General features: G+C 44.7%; 1 protein-coding gene across 1 annotated transcript in view; it reads right to left on the bottom strand.

The window, feature by feature from the left end:
* LOC106564877 (probable helicase with zinc finger domain) overlaps positions 1 to 21,651 on the bottom strand; it is a 66,187-nt gene that overhangs the window by 14,680 nt on the left and 29,856 nt on the right. Inside the window, 8 exon segments of the mRNA XM_045691276.1 lie at positions 1,567 to 1,754; positions 2,566 to 2,617; positions 7,153 to 7,426; positions 10,759 to 10,987; positions 12,006 to 12,189; positions 13,225 to 13,372; positions 14,083 to 14,228; positions 19,436 to 19,554. Of these exon segments, the coding sequence (XP_045547232.1) occupies positions 1,567 to 1,754; positions 2,566 to 2,617; positions 7,153 to 7,426; positions 10,759 to 10,987; positions 12,006 to 12,189; positions 13,225 to 13,372; positions 14,083 to 14,228; positions 19,436 to 19,554 (1,340 nt within the window).

Here is a 21,651-nt window from a genome sequence, read left to right on the forward strand (position 1 = left end):
AAGTAAATACATATGCAGGAGATACTGTGTTGAAGAGTGAATGCAGCTTGCCTTGATGCGTTGAGCTGAACTACTATGCTAGATATCTAAGCAATAAGGGCCGGGGATGTGTGGTGTATGGCCAATATACCACGGCTAAAGTCTGTTCTTAAGCACGACGCAACGCAGAGTGCCTGGACACAGCCCTTAGCCGTGGTATATTGGCCATAAAGCACAAACCCCCAGGAGGTGCCTTATTGCTATTATAAACCGGTTTATATACCACAACACACCCCCCCACGCGCAGACGGTCTATGTGAAAAGCACAGTGGCTGATGTAGGTCGGAGGAAACAGACAGTGTGTTAAAATATTCATCTGGTTCTGTGAGGGAGAGCAGTTTGATGTTGGATTGGTCTCTGCCACCTGTCAGACCGGCTGGTGAGTGAAACATATCCCTTTATTGCAGTGGATGTAAATTGATTGACAACAGTGAGCAGAAATACAATGAACATTTTCAAAAAGGCCATTTTGAACAAAGCACATCCATCCATATTTCCACCCCCCCCCCCGCCAAAAAAAAGAGGCATTGGTATGCGAAGGAATGAAGGCTCTCCGATTGTTTGCATGGTGCATATGATAAACCAACTCCTATATAAATGTATTTTCATCAAAAACAAAAAGTATGACAAAAAAATCCTCCTCAAATATAAAGAAAAGGGCCCTGAAAACAGTCAAATAATCTTTTGCTTCCCAAAATGATGAAACAGAAAAAAGGATGCCATGTATCTAATGAGAACATAATTTGAAACAGTCTTCCCCTCCGTGTGTCGACACTTAGCTATTTGCCGTGGCAAATCATCCTTCTGATAGAATGAGTTTTTAAAAAACAATTTTATCAGCCCTGTGCCATTATGGTTTAATGGGAAAATAAACAGCCTAGGTTGGGTTAGATGGAGAGTTGACTTTCTTTCCATTACTGAACGAGGAATAACGAGCGTGAAATCTCACCCCGCGGGCCGAGCTGAAAATGTTCAGACTAACAGAAGTCATTATTCTCAATGAACATGTTGTTCTCTGTCTTGTTTTCAGACGAGGAGGAGACGGATGGAGACAGAGGGCCCAAACACAAAATGAACATTTTACAATCAAGCTTATGGGGATTTTGGCATTCTATTAGCAATCGTTACGCGCTGCTGAGTTTTCGTTAACAACTCGGCATAACACCACAGCCCAACTGACAAGTCTGAATTAAATGCAGTATTGCATAAGGAGTCCATGTTTTTTCCTCGACTGATTCATCATGTTACAACCCCAAAAAATCTTGTTTTCTTTGAAACTCAAATAAACAGTGCATTTAGACCAAGAACGAACACCAACTGAAAGATTTGTGTAAGTCAGTGTGTGTGTGCTAGCATGCATAAGAGTGTACGGTACGCTGTATGCTCTTGCACACACAGTTAACCCCTTCCAACTCCGACTCAAAGTAATACACTTACAAAAATGCATTAATTCAAACCAAAACTCACACATTTTTTAGTCTTTCCTCAACAATAAACAACTACAATTCCCAGTAGCAGTATACTTACGGGCAGTGGCATGGACATGACCATGTTGCCTCCGTAGACGGCGGGCACGTAGAGGATGCTGGCACCCGTGTGGGGGTCTATCCTCTGCACGGGACTAGGGGACTTGCCCATGCCGCCAGGTGTGCCCCCTAAGGGCGGCGTGAACGCCCGGATGGGGTTGCCCATCAATACCGCAGTGTTGGGTTGAACTGGAGAGGGTTGGGGGAGGAAAAGAGGAAAATAAAAGTTAATATCTGCTAATAATGTGCAACTCTTAGAAGTAGAAGAGAATAGTAGAATAAAATATAAAAGTTTATATCTGCTAATGATTTGCTAGTAAGTGATATTCATTACAGCAGTGGCTAGTCTTGTTGCTAATCCTGAAGGATTTTATTATCTAGACCAAATCACTGTTTTGGTCTGTGTTATTTGCGCCTATGCAGACCAAGCTAATTTCCCCATGAGATAATAAGTTACTGTATTTTGAAACAATTGGTACTTAAGATGTCAACTTAATACTGTACTGTATTCTTTTTCACAGCAACAGGATGATGACGGAGAGCTCAGTTCTGTTGCATGATGATGATTATGCTGGCAGTGATTACTGTGATGATAGTAAAGATGATAGTAATAATAACATGTACAGTTATGATGGTACTCTTGGTGCGCTTCCCTGTTCTCCTCTTCGCTCTAGCTCTCTGTCTAAAGGGATGGCACAATATGCCTCCTTCTATCCATCTCTCCCCTGCCCGCCTGGGAAACACATTTTGAGTATGTTTGTGGAGAGATGGAAGTTTAAGACTTGGACAGTGCTTCAGCCTCAAACTACATACAGCTAGAGTATAATGTTCTTGACTTGGCAGTGTTTACCCTTACACTAACAGTGGTAACCGTTTCTGTCTGTGTGCGAGTGGTTTGTATTGGGATTCGTGTGGACTCCAGAAAGAGTATCCCAAAGTGGATACAAATAGACAAGTCAACATTCAGATGATGGAAGGAAGAGGAAAGATCGACACTCACCAAATCCTTCAGGTGGGAAGTGCTCCGTGTGGTTCGCATGTTGACCTTTCCCCTGGAAGAGAATGAGAGAGAGAGAGGGAGGCATCCTTAGAAAGCGCTGGAGCGAGAGAAGTGGAGGAGTGCGAGGCTCCCTATATGAAGCGGTGGGCAGGCGATGGTAACCGTACGGTCCGAGGTGGCCCACATATGTCACGATGGCTACACGGTTAACGCTTCCAAAAACACTTTAAAATAGCCAACACTGTTGAATCTAAATGGCAATAACACTCTTGGAGGATAACGTGTTCACTGCAGCTCTTGAATATAAAGCCACTGTGTGGATTCATGAGGGAGGCAGTTATAGTATTCTAGGGCCAGGAGTTTTACCTAACGTGACCAGACTAGGGAAAACGCTAATAGAAAGAATAAGCAATGGGTCAAAACATTTGAAACATCCTGCATTTGAGTTCTTAGCGAAAGTAGGCTTTCATGCGGTCAAGTCATGTGGGCAGAAATACTACTGGCCCTAAGATATCAAAACGACGTAGGTTTCCTATTTTCCGACTCCTCGCTTCCTTCTTTAAATCATTTGACCAATTCTATGCTCATAGAAAAATGTCCACCCTATACTCGCGTGTCATTTAATAATCTCTTCAGCTGGAACTGGGTGTTCTATAGCTGTTATGATTGTCGCATACAGAAGCGCTTCCTTACATTATTACTGTATTAAAAGGCTAGCATACATTACGCACGTTTTTCATCAGTTTCTCTGCTAATGAGGACTGCCACTAACTGGAGTGAGCAAGCAAACACAATACCCCATTTAGCAGACACTTTTTTCCAAAGCAACTTACACAAGCACGCATCAATAAGTCTTAATTATCTCTCTCCATCTCTCCTCCTCTCTCTCGCCATACAGAGAAGAGAGGCAGTTCTGTGCCCCCTGGTTCCATTTTAACGCCCTCACAACATTGGGCCGTATCCATTTTCAAACAACAACAAAGTCTGACACTGATCGTTATGTGACCAACAACATGGAAGTTCGATCCAATTGACTTTAGGTGGATTGCAACCTGTTGCATTACTGATGCACGGAGGAATGTACACAATAATCTACTTTAGCGTGTCTTAGCGTAGCTGAGATGAGGCACGCATGTCCCCCTAGGTGGTGGTGTTAACTGATAACACGTGGTTTCCCTTGGGGGGGGTGCGCGCGCCTCATGATAGGTTAGATGGCTGGTTTGGGTTCCCTTTATTGGTTTAGACACTCAGGGAATGCTTCTTGTACTTCTGTTAAACTATTAAAAGTGTGAGCCTTTTACTATTAAATATAACCTTTATTTAACTAGGCAAGTCAACACAGGACAAGCTAGTTAACCTAGTGATATCATCAACCACGTTAACTAGTGATTATGTGAAGATTGATTGTTTTTTTAAAAGAGAAGTTTAACGCTAGCTAGCAACTTACCTTGGCTCCTTGCAGCCACAAGGTCCTTTTGATGCTGCAATCGCGTAACAGGTGGACAGCCTGCCACGCAGTCTCCTCGTGGATTGCAATGTAATCGGCCATAATCAGCGTCCAAAAAGACCGATTACCGATTGTTATGAAAACTTGAAATCGGCCATGCCGTTTAATCGTCGACCTCTATTCTCAATGTCACTCCTGCCCAGGTGCAATACAGTGGCTAATAATAGCTCCATTGCATCTGCCTGGCATAGATTCTTCTAGGTCTATGCCAGGCCAGATGACCAGTGCCACACAGCTAGAGAGGGAGATTGAGACAGAGCTGGAGGAGGACACCTTCAGACCAGGGGACACCGGGTGATGGCAGCAGCATTTCCTGCTTAGCAGCCATATTGGACCAGTGAAATTGAGAGCTCGGAACGAGTCTACACAAAGTGACAGCAATGTCAGATGCACCTGGAGGATGAAAACCTGATCAAGATGGGCTCACGCGCTCTCACACACACACACACACACACACACACACACACACACACACACACACACACACACACACACACACACAAACGGTTATCAGTCTGCTCACACAAGATGACAAACTTTGTGGAAAAGGTCTGGAGACGTTTCTCTGCAGCAGTGTCTCTAGAAGATGCTTTAATCAGCGGCCTTTTAACATACTGACATAAGATAGCAGCAGGTCTTTTTTGGTGAGGGCAGAATGGAAAACATATAGACATGCTTTGAGTGTCAACTGTAGCAGACGAGAGGTGAAAATCCCAGTAAGGATGTGTGTGTTTGTCACATGTGAGTATGTGTGCGCGCCTAGGCGCAAGTTGGCATTTGAGTGTGTGTACTGTGTATAGACGAATGTATGTAGGGCTGGGCAATATGGCCAAAATACCATATTTGTGAGGAAAAAAAAGTTACTGGTTTAAATGTTTTTATTTAACTAGGCAAGTCAGTTAAGAACAAATTATTTTTGCAAGTCAGTTAAGAACAATTTCTTATTTACAATGACGGCCTAGGAACCGTGGGTTAACTACCTTGTTCAGGGGCAGAACAACAGATTTTTACCTTGTCAGCTCGGGGATTCGATCCAGCAACCTTTTGGTTACTGGCCCAACACTCTAACCACTAGGCTACCTGCCGCCCTAATAGGCTTACTCTTTCCGATTGCTTTATACCGTTCAACCAAACCAACCAAAAATAAATAATAGGACTAAATTGACAGTGAAGTGGTCTTACTTGTAGGACTTTTTATAAGAGATACAAAATCCTCTTTGGTAGACTTCAACTCTGGTACTCGACCAATGGTTTCCATTTGCATAGTTATTTTTTCACTTCAAGCATTTATATATTTCTTAATTTCCTGCATTAATTTCCTCTATTTAATACCACCCAAAAAATCCTTTACGAGAATAGTTATTCTATTTGACTTTGTATCCTCGGTGTCAACTGCAATTCTTACTTCCACCACTAGTGGCAGTCAGACAATTTCTGGGGGGCTGTACTCAAAGTTGTTGATTGTTGTGCTTGTAAGTTAACTAGTAGTTCTCAACTGTTAGCCGTTACTGGCGAGAAAAAAACGGATGATTACCATCATTTTTTTGGAGTCATTACTGAATAATTTAAAGTTTGATTTCTGACATAAAAATAGCGTTATAGAAGGTAAAGTAAAAATCCAAACCGGTCCATGGATGAATACCGACTGTTTACCACCCAGCCCTACATGGCAGGAGACAGCGAGCCTTACTACTGACCTTTCTGTATGGAGTAGTATTTTTAAAAGAGTAAGAGCCTGTAACCAACCCACTTTGTGTGTGTGTGAGCCAGTATGCGAGCCAGTGTGTGCTATTATGTGTGTTAGCACGCACGGGGGAAGTGCGCGCGACTGTCTGCACGTGTGTGTGATGTGGATATCCACCTCATTAGACCCAGTGGGTGATAGAGGGGCTTGGCAGCTGTGGTGATTTAGTTCACCTTTATGCCAGTAGCGAGGACAGCAGAAAAACAGTTAACATTTTCACATGCCGAGACAAAATAAAAATTAATTAAAAAAAATACAATTTCAAAAATTAAAAAATGGTTTTGCGAGAATAATAAAAACTACCTAGAGGACTTACTTGACAGGAAACTACTCCTGCTGCAACCACAAAAAAAAAAAGGTTTCCAAAAGACCCACGAGGGAAACAATTACTTTGTATTGAACTGAAGTTTATTTAATTGAAAATAAGATTCATTCCTTGAGCCCTAAAACCACTGACTATGTGAGTGTACTCTTGTACTACCACCACCAAGACAGACACTGGATAGCCAGAGCCATGCATCCCCCTCATTAGGGCTGTCATGGAATTTTAGATGAAGGTAATTGGTCAGCCAAATGCTTGCATCCCCCCCCCAAAACACTATCTAAATCAAATGAGAGCCCTTTTACAACAGCAGTTGTCACAAAACGCTTACACAGAAACAGAGCCTAAAACCCCAGAGAGCAAGCAATGCGGATGTAGAGGCACGGTGGCTAGGGAAAAACTCCCTAGAAAGGCAGGGAACCTACTGTAGGAAGAAACCTAGAGAGGAACCAGGCTCTGAAGTGGCCAGTCCTATCCTATTTTTGTTAAGACTGACATTTTCTCCTCCACATGTGCTGCTGCAGGAAGGGGGCATTGCCTAGGCAAACCAGGACTTGTTTGCTACAACACCTTGATTGTATCAGCAACGAGCAACAAAGTTTGATCATGTTGTAGAGTCCATGTTACAGCAGAAACGGACTCAAATGCACGAATGCCCGTCAGTCCTGTATTCAATCAGATGTTTGTTTGACACAAAATTATAATAAAGAAATACCATTTTTATGGTTAGTTTATTTCCATGACAGTCTTCATCCATAACTGTAGGTTACACGGTTATAAGGTAATTGTGACAGCCCTCTCTCTCTCATCACGGTTCGCTTAATATACACTCAGTGTACAAAACATTAGGAAAACCGGTGCAACCAAGACCTCAATGCACAGTACCTCCAGCCTTCAGTATCCTAGTACATCTCCACAACCAAGACCCATAGCCCCAAGACCCATAGCCCCAAGACCCATAGCCCCAAGTGCCCAGCTGCTCTGCAACCCCTCCCCCAGGCTTAACACACTTACCTTCGGGGGAGACTGCTGCTGCTGCTGCTGCTGGGGCTGCTTGATGGCCGTGTGTCCTTGGGGGTGTGGGTGTTGGTGATGGTGTTGGTGATGATGGGGGTGCTGGGCCGGCTGGGGCCGGAGGGCGCGGGGGATGAACTCGGGCGCCAGCGGGTTGAGCACGTAGGTCTTCTTGAGCTCAAGGGCCTCCAGCTGGGCCTTGATCTGCTCAAAGGTGATGCCGTGCAGGCTGGCGTTCTCGTGGCAGATGGAGATGAACTTCTCCCAGAACTTTCTGTGAGAGGGGAGGAGAGGAGAGGGGGTGATGAAAGTGGCATGGACATACATGCACTTTATCTTGACTCTCGAATGAGCGGTTGCACACTCGTTCACACGCCAACTTAACAGTCATTACTATTTCAAGAAATGCATAGTGCGCACGCACACACAATCACCCCTTCAGATTGAAGTCACGTTGATCACATCATTACGCTCTTTTTGCTTACAAAGCCCTGCTCCACAAACTTCCGACTTACCTAACATCACTGTTAAGATTTAAAATGACAAGTTATCAAACCCGTTCACAGGGTTGGTTAACTCTGGAGACTCTTTTAGGTAAATCAACCTGACATTTCCTTGCACCTTACATGTGGAACGATCTACAATACGCTTTCAAATTTGAGAAATTGGTGCCTCTAGGGTATTTCAGACTGTTGTTAAGGGACATTTTTACTGAAGAATGTCTGTTTTTTTTATGATTCTGTTTTGCTTTTTGTGTATTGTTGTGTATAATAAGGTGTATTTTAATGTGTACATGAATGTGTAGCTGAATGTGTATTGGGAGTGCTATACGGGGGCTCATCTGGAAAAGACTACGTCAAAATAAAGTTGAAATAAAATTAAAAGTCAAATCTTGCACAGAATCTTCATGTGAAAGACTCCTACTTTCAGAATTCAATTATTAAACCACCCACTACGGTAGATATGACTCCAAATCATGTAGTGTAGCATAAATGAATAAATCATGGTCCATTTAAAAAGGCCTATTGTAGGCAGCAACACCAAAGCAAATGAAGTTCTTGGTCAGTTCAAAAGAAATGTCTTTAGTAGGGTTGGCATGTTCATAACAGCTCAGTTCTGACGAGTAAACCGTGTGTGTGTGTGTGTGTGTGTGTGTGTGTGTGTGTGTGTGTGTGTGTGTCTATGATTTGCATGTGTATATGAGTGTGTGTGTGTATGGGTGTGTAAGGAAACAACACAGCTTGCATAATGTCCGGGTGAACAAAAGCTTCCGGAAATTACTCACAGACTTGCATATTAACTGCAGAACCTGTGACTGAGGGGAAAATAAGCTGTCAGACCATTAAGGAACAGAGACCGGTCCCCTATTCACAACTGTCCCCTTCGTGAAATTACATCATCAAAATGAGATGGGTTCCTATTCACAACTGTCCCCTTACATCACCAGGATGCGACAGCTACAGGTGCTTTCAAATGACACCGCATACTCGTCGCAAACCCAACGAGAAATATTCAAAGAAGGGGTCAGAGTTTGTGACAAAAAAAAAAAATGACCGCATCAGGAGTAAACGTCTCTATGAAAAAGCATCACTATGGACGCAAGCTTGCGAGATTCACTCTACTCCCCAACTTAGGGTCAGTTCCATTTCAACTCCATTAAGGGAGTAAATTGAAAAATCATTCTAGAATATTAAATGGTATTGAATTTACATTTCTACGAATCTCTAGCTTTACTCTGAAAGCAAATGCAAGGCTTTTGTGCTGGTATCAAATTGAGAGCACGTCACAAGTATGGCTGGTGTGGTACAGTGCTCGTCGCACGGAACACAACGCTATGACTCCAGTGGCAATGTGCACCTTCTCTCCTTATTGTGGCTGGATGGGAGGTAGATGTGTGTGAGTTATATAACTGATCTGCAGTGACTTGTGAAGGCTATTTTTTGTTAATCAGGCGTCAATCAGCCCCCTCCCCTCCCCCCCAGACGAGACCACCGCTATCCCATCTCCTCCGATTAGCATCGCTTCCATGACCCACATCAAGCCCACACGGGCAGCATGGACGGAGACTACTTCACAATCTGTTCATTCCGAGTTTCAAGACCAAATAGATGGCCAATTCTATCAATTGTACACAAACCATAAAACAAATCCGAATTGGTAAGTTCATTGCCAATTTGTTTGTTTATTCAATGTGCATTTATCAAGAGCGCGACTGTATTCCACACGTCACTTACGAAAGACAATGTGGATCACGTGAGCAATAATAGAAGCGTCTAAAAAGATAAAGAGAGATCATAACATGCCTGGTGACATATTTCACTGTGGAGGGGTATATGTGTATATAGAACTGCTATGGCCGCTCTCTGTAGTCAGACTGCTTAACCTTTGTGGCTACCCGCTGGTTTATCTGACAGGCACAGCAGAGCGGTGTGTGTGTGTCCAGTGCCGTGTTCTTACCAACATGGGGGGGGTGGGGGGGGGGGGGGTCTGTGACATATTGAAAATTAGTCAACACACCAATCATCTCTCCCCCTCGCTTTAATGCTCCTCCTCTTACCCACCCTCCATGTGTGTGTCATGTGCGTGCTTGAGTGTAAACGTGTATGAGCGAGTGTGTATGCACATCACGCGCGCATGTACTGTGCAGCCTACTCTATGGGGCCATGACCAGCCCACTGGTCTGTTCTTTTTAAAGGTGACAGTCTGACAGTCTCCCCCCCCTCTCCAGGCATTAAGACAGTCCATCTAAACAGAGCTTCTTCCTCGTTAGCGCCAGTGATTTAACTGGGGGAGACATTTTCTAAACTGCCGCAGCCGCAGACTAGGCAAAGTGTCGATTTTGGCTTAATTCCATTCAGGGCAGAGATGAGAACTCCTTAGGTCACAAATAGCTGCACCAAATTCAATACCACCCCCCCTCATATTTTAGTTCCATTGGAGAAAAACTAAATTCCTAAAATATGGTTTCACAGTAGTGCCCCCTTGACACACCCCTCCTACAACATGACAACATTATCAAAACAGACACACCCCAGAAACACAGCACATTGCTGATGTCAACGGCTCTGGCAGGGCCTGGCGTTATGTCATCCTAAGTGGACACTCCACGGGCGTGCATTGGAGAGGGCTTGGGGAGGGTGTGTGAATTAGTGTGTGGAGCAGAGGTAGAGCGAGCCTGCCTGGCAGGGAGACATAACCCCATAGTGCTACTTCTTCCTGCACAGCTGGCACACTGACTGTGCCCCTTCCTCTCACACACACACACACACACACACACACACTTACTGTGAGCCTTCAGAACATGTAATGGAACATGAAAACAGTAAGATTTCAAACCCAGTCAAGAGCAATACTTCGACGACTAGGACGTGACCAGGAAAAACTCCAGGCCCTGTTTGAATGCTATAAAAACACACCCATCCTTCATCCCTTGGAGTAATTCACTGATCTAACCCAAATTGATAAGTGTAAGTAACAGTTCTACCGTATAGCTGTGGCCAATCCAGCCATGTCAAAGCAGGGATTTCTTCAAGGAAGGATTCATTTAAGTATTCAAAACAGGGCCCTAACCCATGACAACAACACTTCCTGATCTGTTTTTCGTACCTGCAGCGGCCCACCGAACAGAGCGCTATGGGGTCTCCCACCACGGCCACCAGGGACTGGGCGCGAGTGATAGCCGTGTTGAGCAGCTTGTAGTTGGACAGGAAGCCGTAGTCCAGGTCCTCCGTCGAGTCCTCCACCAGCTGCTCCTTGCGCTTGATGGCCGTCTGTTTGTGCTTGCAGGTGTGCCGTGTGCGCACAGTGCTCAAGAAGAGCACCCGGAACTGCTTACCTGGAGAGAGTGGGGGGGAACACACAGGGCCAGTTTAGACCTTAGTTTTCAGCCATTGAGCACTGAGGAGCTAGTGTGTAGTATGGCAAACGTTAATAGTAATAAATTGCATTCACACAAAGCTTTTTCATTAGGTCACTAAGCGCTACTGGTCATATTCAGCGTGCTGTCGTGGATATTAATCTCATAGAAACGTAATTACTAATTCATTATATGATCCAAGTACCTCGACCAGGCGCTGACATCATTCATGACCCAAAATACAATCTAAATACGGCAGAGATTATTCATGATAAAGCTTAAGCGTTTGCAATACAAAAAATTAAAAAAATAACACTAATCACACCCTCTCAAACTCCAGGTAGTGTGTGTGTGTGTGTGTGTGTGTGTGTGTACTGTACACCAACAGCACATTGAGAAACAGAGACAGCTGTGTGTTGTGAGATCCGTCCTGATCGCTGCATCTTCTCCTTAATGAGAGAGTTAACGAGCTGGAAGCAGCAGCGTATGGCTGCGAGCGTGTGTGTGTGTGTGTGTGTGTGTGTGTGTGTGTGTGTGTGTGTGAGAAAGAGAGAGTGTGTGTTGCCAGTGGGAGCATTAGCCTCGTCCCGGAGACGAGAGGAGCTGTTAGCTGGGAGATGAGAGAGGATGTGAAGTGCTGCTGCCAACTGCCACATCTCACACACAGTCACTGAGAGACTGAGAATCTCTGAGATGTCGGGTAGAAACGGGAAGGGTCATACTTTAAAATCGCTGGCTCTCTTAGAATGCCAAAAAAATATTTTAAAATGGGAGAATGGGAAAGTTCCACAGTGAAAGTCCTGTAAATGCTTCGGTGTATGAGTAATATGGGATTTGATCTTTACAATTCCATTCTGATTGCGGTATTGAAATTTTTATTCTATTTGACAGCAAATATGTGCCAAATGGCCGTCTGTGCCATGGGTTACAGTGGAATGTAGTGTCATAAACACAGATCTAATTGTAAGGAAATGGATCAACAAAGTATTCTTCTCACCTTGGACGTTGAGCACCCTCTCCACGCTGACCTCGTGCATCCTCTTCTTTCGGAGCTCTGCGCGGATGCGGAATACCTGGTCGGCGTAGGGCGACACCACGCCGATGCTGCCCTCGTCCAGCTTGCCCCACGCCACCGGCCACTTCTTACGCATCTCCTCCACCCGCTCCACGATCTCAAACACCTCGGGTAACACAGGAGGGAGAGACTGGTTACAAGTGCCTGTGTTTCTCATAGATCATGTCCAAAAACCGACATTTCTCCGGGGTGAAGTTTCCCCTAGGTACAGATCTAGGATCAGCTTCCCCTCTCCCAATACTAGCCTTAACCATAAAATGGGGGAAATGCTAAACTGACCCAAGATCAGCATCTAGGGGCAACTTCACCCTACTCCCCAGTCTCCACTGACTTTTTCATGGTTCTTCGAGCTGGATAGAAACAATTGTCCTGGCAGGCAGGGTGCCCTGCCTAGCTCTGTTGCCTCCCGCCAAAAACCTTTTCATCTTCCATTGGTGTCAATTTAATCTTTACAAGCTCAAGTTGTTGCCATTATTTACGAGTTATCAAAGTACTTATCCAGGGCCTAAAACCCTCAAAGAGAAAGCACAACTAAAGAGACGGGAGAAACGACAGCTGCTCAAGGGGTCTTTTCAGCCGAGAGGAGAAAAAAAACAACTAGGAACATCCAGACGTCACATCAGCAGACAAACAGGACACACACATAATCAAGGCAACCTAAACCAATGACATTATGCTAATGTCCCGAGCCGTTTGACACAGGTGCAGTATCATCAAAGGGAGGTAGGGTAATTCCTGTGGCGTCTATGACAGGTTGGCACAGCGCTGTGATAGGACTAGATCCAATTTAATTGGGCAGCTTCTGTCAGCTGGGTTCAGGGGTCAACTTAGCAAGTTCAAACTCAGTCTCTGGAGTGCCTGGTTTTGAATGCTGGGCTTCGTGAGGAATTAGCATTTAGTGGCAGGTATTTTCCAAATACATGTCTGGTTGTGAAGCGCAGTAAATAATATGAGGCAGAAGTAATATATTACAGTAATGTTGACTGTACGGGGTGAGTTTTGTCTGCGTGTGCAGTTCAACTCAATTCCATTGAATGATTAACCATTTCAATTCACCATGAACGTGCTAATTCAATCAACCAATTCATTCTATCACTGCAGTCCTAAGTCAGTGGTGTACAGGGAACAAAACGGTTTATACCTCTGCGTTGTTGTAGTAGGCCGTGCTGTTCTTCTCCTGGACGTCCTCGCCGCGCGCCGTGAAGAAGGTCAGCGGGTAGAAGTCCTTGTGAGACGGCTGCTTCCCGCTGGCCATCAGCTTCCCGTCGTAGAACAGTTCTGACGTGTAGCTGAAGGTAGGTAGGGAGGGAGGGAGACTTAACATCAGGAGAAAGGCATGGTTGAACGGGCGTGCATTGTATATGGATATGGTTGCGTGCTGTGTGGCTATTCTTCGACAAAGGTGCCATCTGTTTGGTTAGTTTTCCATTCCACAAGGTCCTCGCCGTTCCTAGTGACTATCGAGATTCTTGTAAAGAACGTGCATTCCCAATGTAAATGTGTGGGAGTAAAAAGCATTTGAACATCTCAAGTATATAAAATAACAAAACCACTTTAAAGTGGAGAAACCACTTCAAACCCATCGCGTAAGCTTCTTTCATAAACCACCACCTCAAACTTTCAGCATCCCCATCTGAGAATTAACACCGTGGTCATGGGACTCCGAGTGCACATTGGGCTTTTATGTCTGTCAACAGCCCCGAGGGACTGACAACTCTGTCTCCTGACTGCATAAAATCTCCCATTCGTAAACGATGTTGCTGGAGTCGGGGTCAAATGTTATTTATCCAACAAATCGATACTCAGAGTCAAAGTATCGATGTAATATCATCCAAAATATTCTAACTATCAATTTCCCACCATCACTATTGCAGCGTGTTTATTCATGATGCGTTCACTGTACCACCCTCCCCCTTCTTTCTCTCCATCTCCTCCCCATCCTTCCCCTCCCTCCCCTCCTCCCACCCCCTCCTGGTGGTGTGATAAAGTTCACACCTACCTGATGATAGCTTCGTGGGAGCGGTAGTTTTCACAGAGCAGGATGCGGCAGGGGAACTCGGCTGGGTAGTGCTCGTACAGCCGGTCCAACAGCGACACATGCAGGTTCCGCTCTCGAGAAAACTCGCTGTACACAAACGGACTGAGCTGGAGAGAGGGAACGGGGAAAAGAGAGGGATGGAGGTAGAGAAGTGAGGGCAACCCAAAAGCATTGAGTAAAATGAATCTTGAGTAACATACCCAATTTATTTGTATTTTGTTTCTTTTCAATGCAACAGGGATGTGCTGGTGGTGATATAGCCTGACTGGAGTTGTCTTTTCTGCATTTGTAGTCAATAAAACTGGAGCTGTACATGTTTAGTGGCAATATTTGTTTTGATCCAAATTCATTCGACATCTACTTTTGGTTTCAGACACTGTACATAGTCTTGTGGAACAGACATCTTGCTGCACTCAAAAAGGCCAAATCAATTTCTTCCGACAGCTCATGTCACGTAGTCTGTGTAGACAACGCAATGCTCCAAATCAATAAGTTCCCGCCCAACCGAAAATGTTTTGACCTGTGGCTCCAAAACCAAAGTGGCCGGTATCCTACCATCGGTAGCTACATTTCTGCTGAGATGTTTTGCCATTAGTGTGATCTGTCAAGTTGAGTTTGATTAGTCATATGTACACATGGTATACACTAGAGATCGACCGATAGGATTTTTCAACGCCGATAGCGATTATTGGAGGACCCCAAAAAAAGTTGATACCGAAAAAAAAAACGGCCGATTTATTTGTAATAACGACAATTACAACAATACTGAATGAACAATGAACACTTATTTTTACTTATAATACATCAATAAAATCAATTTAGTCTCAAATAAATAATAAAACATGTTCAATTTGGTTTAAATAATGCAAAAAAACTGTGTTGGAGAAGTAAAAGTGCATTATGTGCCATGTAAAAAAGCTAACGTTTAAGTTCCATGCTCAGAACATGAGAACATATGAAAGCTGGTGGTTCCTTTTAACATGAGACTTCAATATTCCCAGTTAAGAAGTTTTAGGTTGTAGTTATTATAGGACTATTTCTCTATATACACCATTTGAATTTCATATACCTTTGACGTTCTTATAGGCACTTTAATATTGCCAGCCTAATCTCGGGAGTTGATAGGCTTGAAGTCATAAACAATGCTGTGCTTCAAGCATTGCGAAAAGCTGCTGGCAAACGGAGGAAAGTGCGGTTTGAATGAATGCTTACGAGCCTGCTGCTGCCTACCACCGCTCAGTCAGACTGCTCTATCAAATCATATAATAATAATAATAATAATAATAATAATAATAAAAAAACACAGAAATACGAGCCTTTGGTCATTAATATGATCAACTCCGGAAACTATCATTTCCAAAACAAAACGTTTATTCTTTCAATGAAATACGGAACCGTTCCGTATTTTATCGAACGGGTGGCAACCCTAAGTCAAAATACTGCTGTTACATTGCACAACCTTCAAATGTTATGGCATAATTATGTAAAATTCTGGCAAATTAATTACGGTCTTTGTTAGGAAGAAATGGTCTTCACACTTCGCAATGAGCCAGGCAACCCAAACTGCTGCTCTTACCCTGACTCCGCTTACACTGAACGCAAGAGAAGTGACAACTTCAAGCACTGTATTGATTATATGCAAACAACTTAACATGGCTCCGTGCTGCGTGCACTCGTGTAACAGGTGGTCGGCCTGCCACGCAGTCTCGTCATGGATTGCAAAATAAATCGTCCATAATTGGCGTCCAAAAACGCCGATACCGATTGTTAGGAAAACTTGAAATCGGCCATTCCGATTAATCGGTCGACCTCTAGCATACACTGTCCAACTAAATGCTAACTGGCAGGTTCCTTCGACAATGCAACAGTAAGAAATAAAATAGTTAAAGCTTCGAAAACATCCTCAGCAGCATCTTTGAAAACTATTACAGACTACAAAGGGAACGCGAGCCTACCAGAAAAGCTAAATGCCTTTTATGATCGCGTCGAGGCAAGCAACACTGAAACATGCACGAGAACACCAGCTGTTTTGGACGACTGTGTGATAACACTCTCGGTAGCCGATTAGAGCAAGACCTTTAAACAGGTCAACATTCACAAAGCCGCGGGGCCAGACGGATTACCAGGACGTGTACTCAAAGCATGCACGGACCAACTGGCAAGTGTCTTCACCGACATTTTCAACCTCTCCCTGACCGAGTCTGTAATACCAACATGTTTCAAGCAGACCACCATAGTCACTCTGCCCAAGGAGGTGAAGGTAACCTGGCTAAATTACAGCCCCGTAGCGCTCACGTCGGTAGCCATGAAGTGCCTTGAAAGGCTGGTCATGGCTCACATCAACAGCATCCTCCGGACACCCTAGACCCACTCCAATTCGCATACCGCCCCAACAGATCCACAGATGGCGCAATCTCAAATCACACTCCACACTGCCCTTTCCCACCTAGACAATAATAACACCTGTGTGAGAATGCACCCCTTCTGAAAAAACCTACACTCGATCCTTCCGATGTCAACAACTACAGACCAATATCCCTTCTTTCTGTTCTCTCCAAAACTCTTGAACGTGCCGTCCTTGGCCAGCTCTCCTGCTATCTCTCTCAGAATGACCTTCTTGATCCAAATCAGTCAGGTTTCAAGACTGGTCATTCAACTGAGACTGCTCTTCTTTGTGTCACGGAGGCTCTCCGCACTGCTAAAGCTAACTCTCTCTCCTCTCATCCTTCTAGACCTATCTGCTGCCTTTGATAGTGTGAACCATCAGATCCTCCTCTCCACCCTCTCCGAGTTGGGCATCTCCGGCGCGGCTCACGCTTGCATTGCGTCCTACCTGACAGGTCGCTCCTACCAGGTGGCGTGGCGAGAATCTGTCTCCGCACCACGTGCTCTCACCACTGGTGTCCCCCAGGGCTCTGTTCTAGGCCTTCTCCTATTCTCGCTATACACCAAGTCACTTGGCTCTGTCATATCCTCACATGGTCTCTCCTATCATTGCTATGCAGACGACACACAATTAATCTTCTCCTTTCCCCCTTCTAATAACCAGGTGGCGAATCGCATCTCTGCATGTCTGGCAGACATATCAGTGTGGATGACGGATCACCACCTCAAGCTGAACCTCGGCAAGACGGAGCTGCTCTTCCTCCCGGGGAAGGACTGCCAGTTCCATGATCTCGCCATCACGGTTGACAACTCCATTGTGTCCTCCTCCCAGAGTGCTAAGAACCTTGGCGTGACCCTGGACAACACCCTGTCGTTCTCCACTAACATCAAGGCGGTGACCCGATCCTGTAGGTTCATGCTCTACAACATTCGCAGAGTACGACCCTGCCTCACACAGGAAGCGGCGCAGGTCCTAATCCAGGCACTTGTCATCTCCCGTCTGGATTACTGCAACTCGCTGTTGGCTGGGCTCCCTGCCTGTGCCATTAAACCCCTACAACTCATCCAGAACGCCGCAGCCCGTCTGGTGTTCAACCTTCCCAAGTTCTCTCATGTCACCCCGCTCCTCCGCTCTCTCCACTGGCTTCCAGTTGAAGCTCGCATCCACTACAAGACCATGGTGCCTGCCTACGGAGCTGTGAGGGGAACAGCACCTCCGTACCTTCAGGCTCTGATCAGGCCCTACACCCAAACAAGGGCACTGCGTTCATCCACCTCTGGCCTGCTCGCCTCCCTACCTCTGAGGAAGCACAGTTCCCGCTCAGCCCAGACAAAACTGTTCGCTGCTCTGGCACCCCAATGGTGGAACAAGCTCCCTCACGACACCAGGACAGCGGAGTCAATCACCACCTTCCGGAGACACCTGAAACCCCACCTCTTTAAGGAATACCTAGGATAGGATAAATGAATCCTTCTAAACCCCCCCCCCCCCCCCCTAAAAGATTTAGATGCACTATTGTAAAGTGGTTCTACCACCAGCTTCTACCACCAAGTCATAAGACTGCTAAACAATTAATCAAATGGCCACCGGACTACTTACATTGACCCCCCCCTCCATTTATTTTGAACACTGCTGCTACTCACTGTTAATTATCTATGCATAGTCACTTCACCCCTACCTACATGTACAAATTACCTCAACTAACCTGTACCTCGGTACCCCCAGTATATTGCCTCGTTATTGTATTGTGTTACTTTTTACTTCAGTTTATTGGTAAATATTTCCTTAACTCTTTTTGAATGGCACTGTTGGTTACGGGCTTGTAAGTAAGCATTTCACGGTAAAGTCTACACTTGTTGTATTGTGTGACAATTAAAGTTTGGTTTGATTAAGATGCGCTTAAGACACACAAAACACACAAAACCCCCCAATAGCAATTACCTCTAATCTGACACTGGCTGAACTAGATTGTTTTGTGTTTGTGGTAATTTAGCTCAAGGTTGAACCTCTCAGTCTCAGGGGAAATGTTCAGCCAGGCTTTTAAAGAGGCCCACACAGTGAATAGAAGACCTGAAGTCAATAGGAGCCGTGCACCTTCATTCACTATTCTCAGCCTACTTCGTTCAGCCAAGAGACAAAAAAACATCCGATAATGAACAGTGATAACAGATGGAAGAGAGTAGGATGAGGAGGGGCAAAGAAATCCTCCTCGGCAACAGACACGCAGCGCACAGACAATGTGCAACAGATTTAGATGTAGAGGGAGAGATAGAGGGGGAGAGAGAGGCAGACAGAGTGGGACCGAGAGAGAGAGAGCAAGAGAGAAAGAAAATGGCAGGAGGATAGGCAGGAGAAGTGAATTGAGCATGTTGAGGCGTTGTTCCTTCTGAGGGCGCAAGAATGAGTAGAACAATAATTACAACCGTTATCGTAACGTTAAACTCCTGCCGTGTTTATTCATCTACTGCCTACTCTTAGTCCTGTCGCACTCAATAAACAATGTCCAGAACACAAAAAGAAACGGAAATAAGAGGCTACTTTGGAGTGTTCCACAAAGCTTGACTGACAGGGGGAGTTTAGCTGACCTCGTCTGACTGGACTGTGAATGGTAAACATGCTCCCTTGGCCAAGTTCTTTCTTTCCTACGTCTGTTTCACTCGCGGCCAACGTGAAGTTAGCCACAGGCTAACGACGGAGTCCAAAGCACACGGAAATGTAAAGGACTTGGGCGATACACTGGTTTTTATTTGCTGGCTTGGCAAAGGCCTGCAGAACTCGGAGGTCATTTGCATGAGAGAATACAGGTAAGGCCTGCAAGTTTTTCCACTCTGTGACCTGACCCTAAAAAAAGGAGTTGCATTGAGACTTTGTTTCAAAAAGGTCAGAGTTTGTTCAAACCAATGACATCATCCTAAACCGCAGTTTTACCTGCATGTGGTCTCCAGCCAGCACGATGCGGGTGCTTTTGCTGGCCAGCGCGAAAGGCATGATGGTCTCACACTCCATGGCCTGGGCCGCCTCGTCCAATAGGATGTGAGAGAAGAGCCCTGCAGACACAGAAGAACACAAACCATTTCAGTCAGAGCACCGTTAGATGACCCATTAATTACCGCGAGGTGAGGATTCATTACGCTCCTTGAAACAAACGGTGCACAGGTCATTGCAGGCTAGCAAGTTCAAGACATTAGTCTGTGGCGGTGCTTATGGTGGATGCCATCGGTAATACCCAATGACACATGTAACATCACAACCTCATTGGATAATGATCGATTTCGATATCGTGTGGTATAGATTTGCTATGTATAGTTTTGCAGTTTGGTCCTTTTGGATCGGGGTCCAACGTTCCCAATGAGTTGGTCTTAGTTGTGACGAGAGCTTTGCACTTTAAATATTAAAGTTGACAAACATTAATTTTATAACCCCAAATAAACTATGACGAACGCTCTCATGTACTATTCGTTCTGTAAACTTGTAGGCCTACTTTAGATGTGCTTATTGGTCCAACAAAAAAGGTTTGTTTATCTTCTACCCCTTCTGTCTATCCATCTTCAACAGTAGCCACTACACACCAATGCTGGTTTTGCTGACGTTTGAAAGGGTTTGAGCAGTGGTATCCCTGATTTAAAATACTCCAACATTTCTCAGTCCACGAGGAGAAGGTTATGTACAGACTGTTTGTTTTTTTGGTTTCTTGTCCGTCTGGCTTTGTGATTGCACAGACAGCAAAAAAAAAAAAAAAAACACAGGAAAAATATAAATGCGGGCCTGTCTTCTGCCACAGCTCTCCGTCTCTTTCTCAACTTCAGACAGTAGCGTAGCCGCTATACACACACTAAAGCTGGTATTGCAGACGTTTGAAAGGTATCGAGCGGTAACCCTGATTTTAAAAAAGGCTCAAATGCTGCTTGGCACATGAGGATGAAACGGCATAGTAGAGGACTGTCGGAGCAGAGCAGGCAGGGAGAGGTGGAAGAAACATCCACTGTACAGCCGCGTCCAAACGCCGCAACATTTCCACAAGAATAGTACAGTATGATGGTGGAGAAACGGATCAATTGAGGGCGTTGGAGGATTTCATGGATTTTTCTTTAACGTTTGGTACTAGCATACTTCAGAATAAAAAACCCAGACAGGCGTGGAATGCATTCGCGTTCTGTATAGTGTAAGCCCATATTTATAATATTTATCTTTACAACAAATGATTTTGCAAAATGCACGACAAAGTTTGTATTCATGTTGAGCGTTGCAACTGCAGTTGCACTTGAGCAAGAGATTAAAAATAAAGCCCATTTTTCCATCTATTGTAGTAGGGTTGTTTGTGTATGGCACCCTGTATGTCACCTGTTAGGGCTAGGGGGCAGTATTGACACGGCTGGATAAAAAACATACCCGATTTAATCTGGTTACCACTCCTACCCAGTAACTAGAATATGCATATACTTATTACATATGGATAGAAAACACCCTACATTTTCTAAAACTGTTTGAATGGTGTCTGTGAGTATAACAGAACTCAAATGGCAGGTCAAAACCTGAGAGATTCCTTTACAGGAAGTGGCCTGTCTGACCATTTCTTGAACTTCATTTCCATCTCTATCTTTTACTAAGGATCTCTGCTCTAACGTGACACTTCCCACGTTTTCCATAGGCTCTCAGAGCCCGGGAAAAAACAGAATGTCGTCATTCCAGCCCCAGGCTGAAACACATTATCGCCTTTCTCAAGTGGCCGATCAAGGGACTCTGGGCTTATGCGCGTGACCCGACCGCCCCCGCCTTTGTGATTTTTTCCTCTGTTTGCCGAAAAGGAGATTCCCTGTCGGAATATTATCGCTTTTCTACGAGAAAAATGTCGTAAAAATTGATTTTAAACAGCGGTTGACATGCTTCGAAGTACGATAATGGAATATTTAGAATTTTATTGTCACGAATTGCGCCATGCGCGTGACACTTCTTTACTATTTCAGATAGTGTCTGGAACGCACGAACAAAACGCCGCTATTCGGATATAACGATGGATTATTTTGGACCAAACCAACATTTGTTATTGAAGTAGCAGTCCTGGGTGTGCATTCTGACGAAGACAACAAAAGGTAATCAAACTTTTATAATAGTAAATATGATTATGGTGAGTGCTAAACTTGCCG

Source organism: Salmo salar, chromosome ssa12, assembly GCF_905237065.1.
Source record: "Salmo salar chromosome ssa12, Ssal_v3.1, whole genome shotgun sequence".
In the NCBI taxonomy this organism is placed as follows: Eukaryota; Metazoa; Chordata; class Actinopteri; order Salmoniformes; family Salmonidae; genus Salmo; species Salmo salar.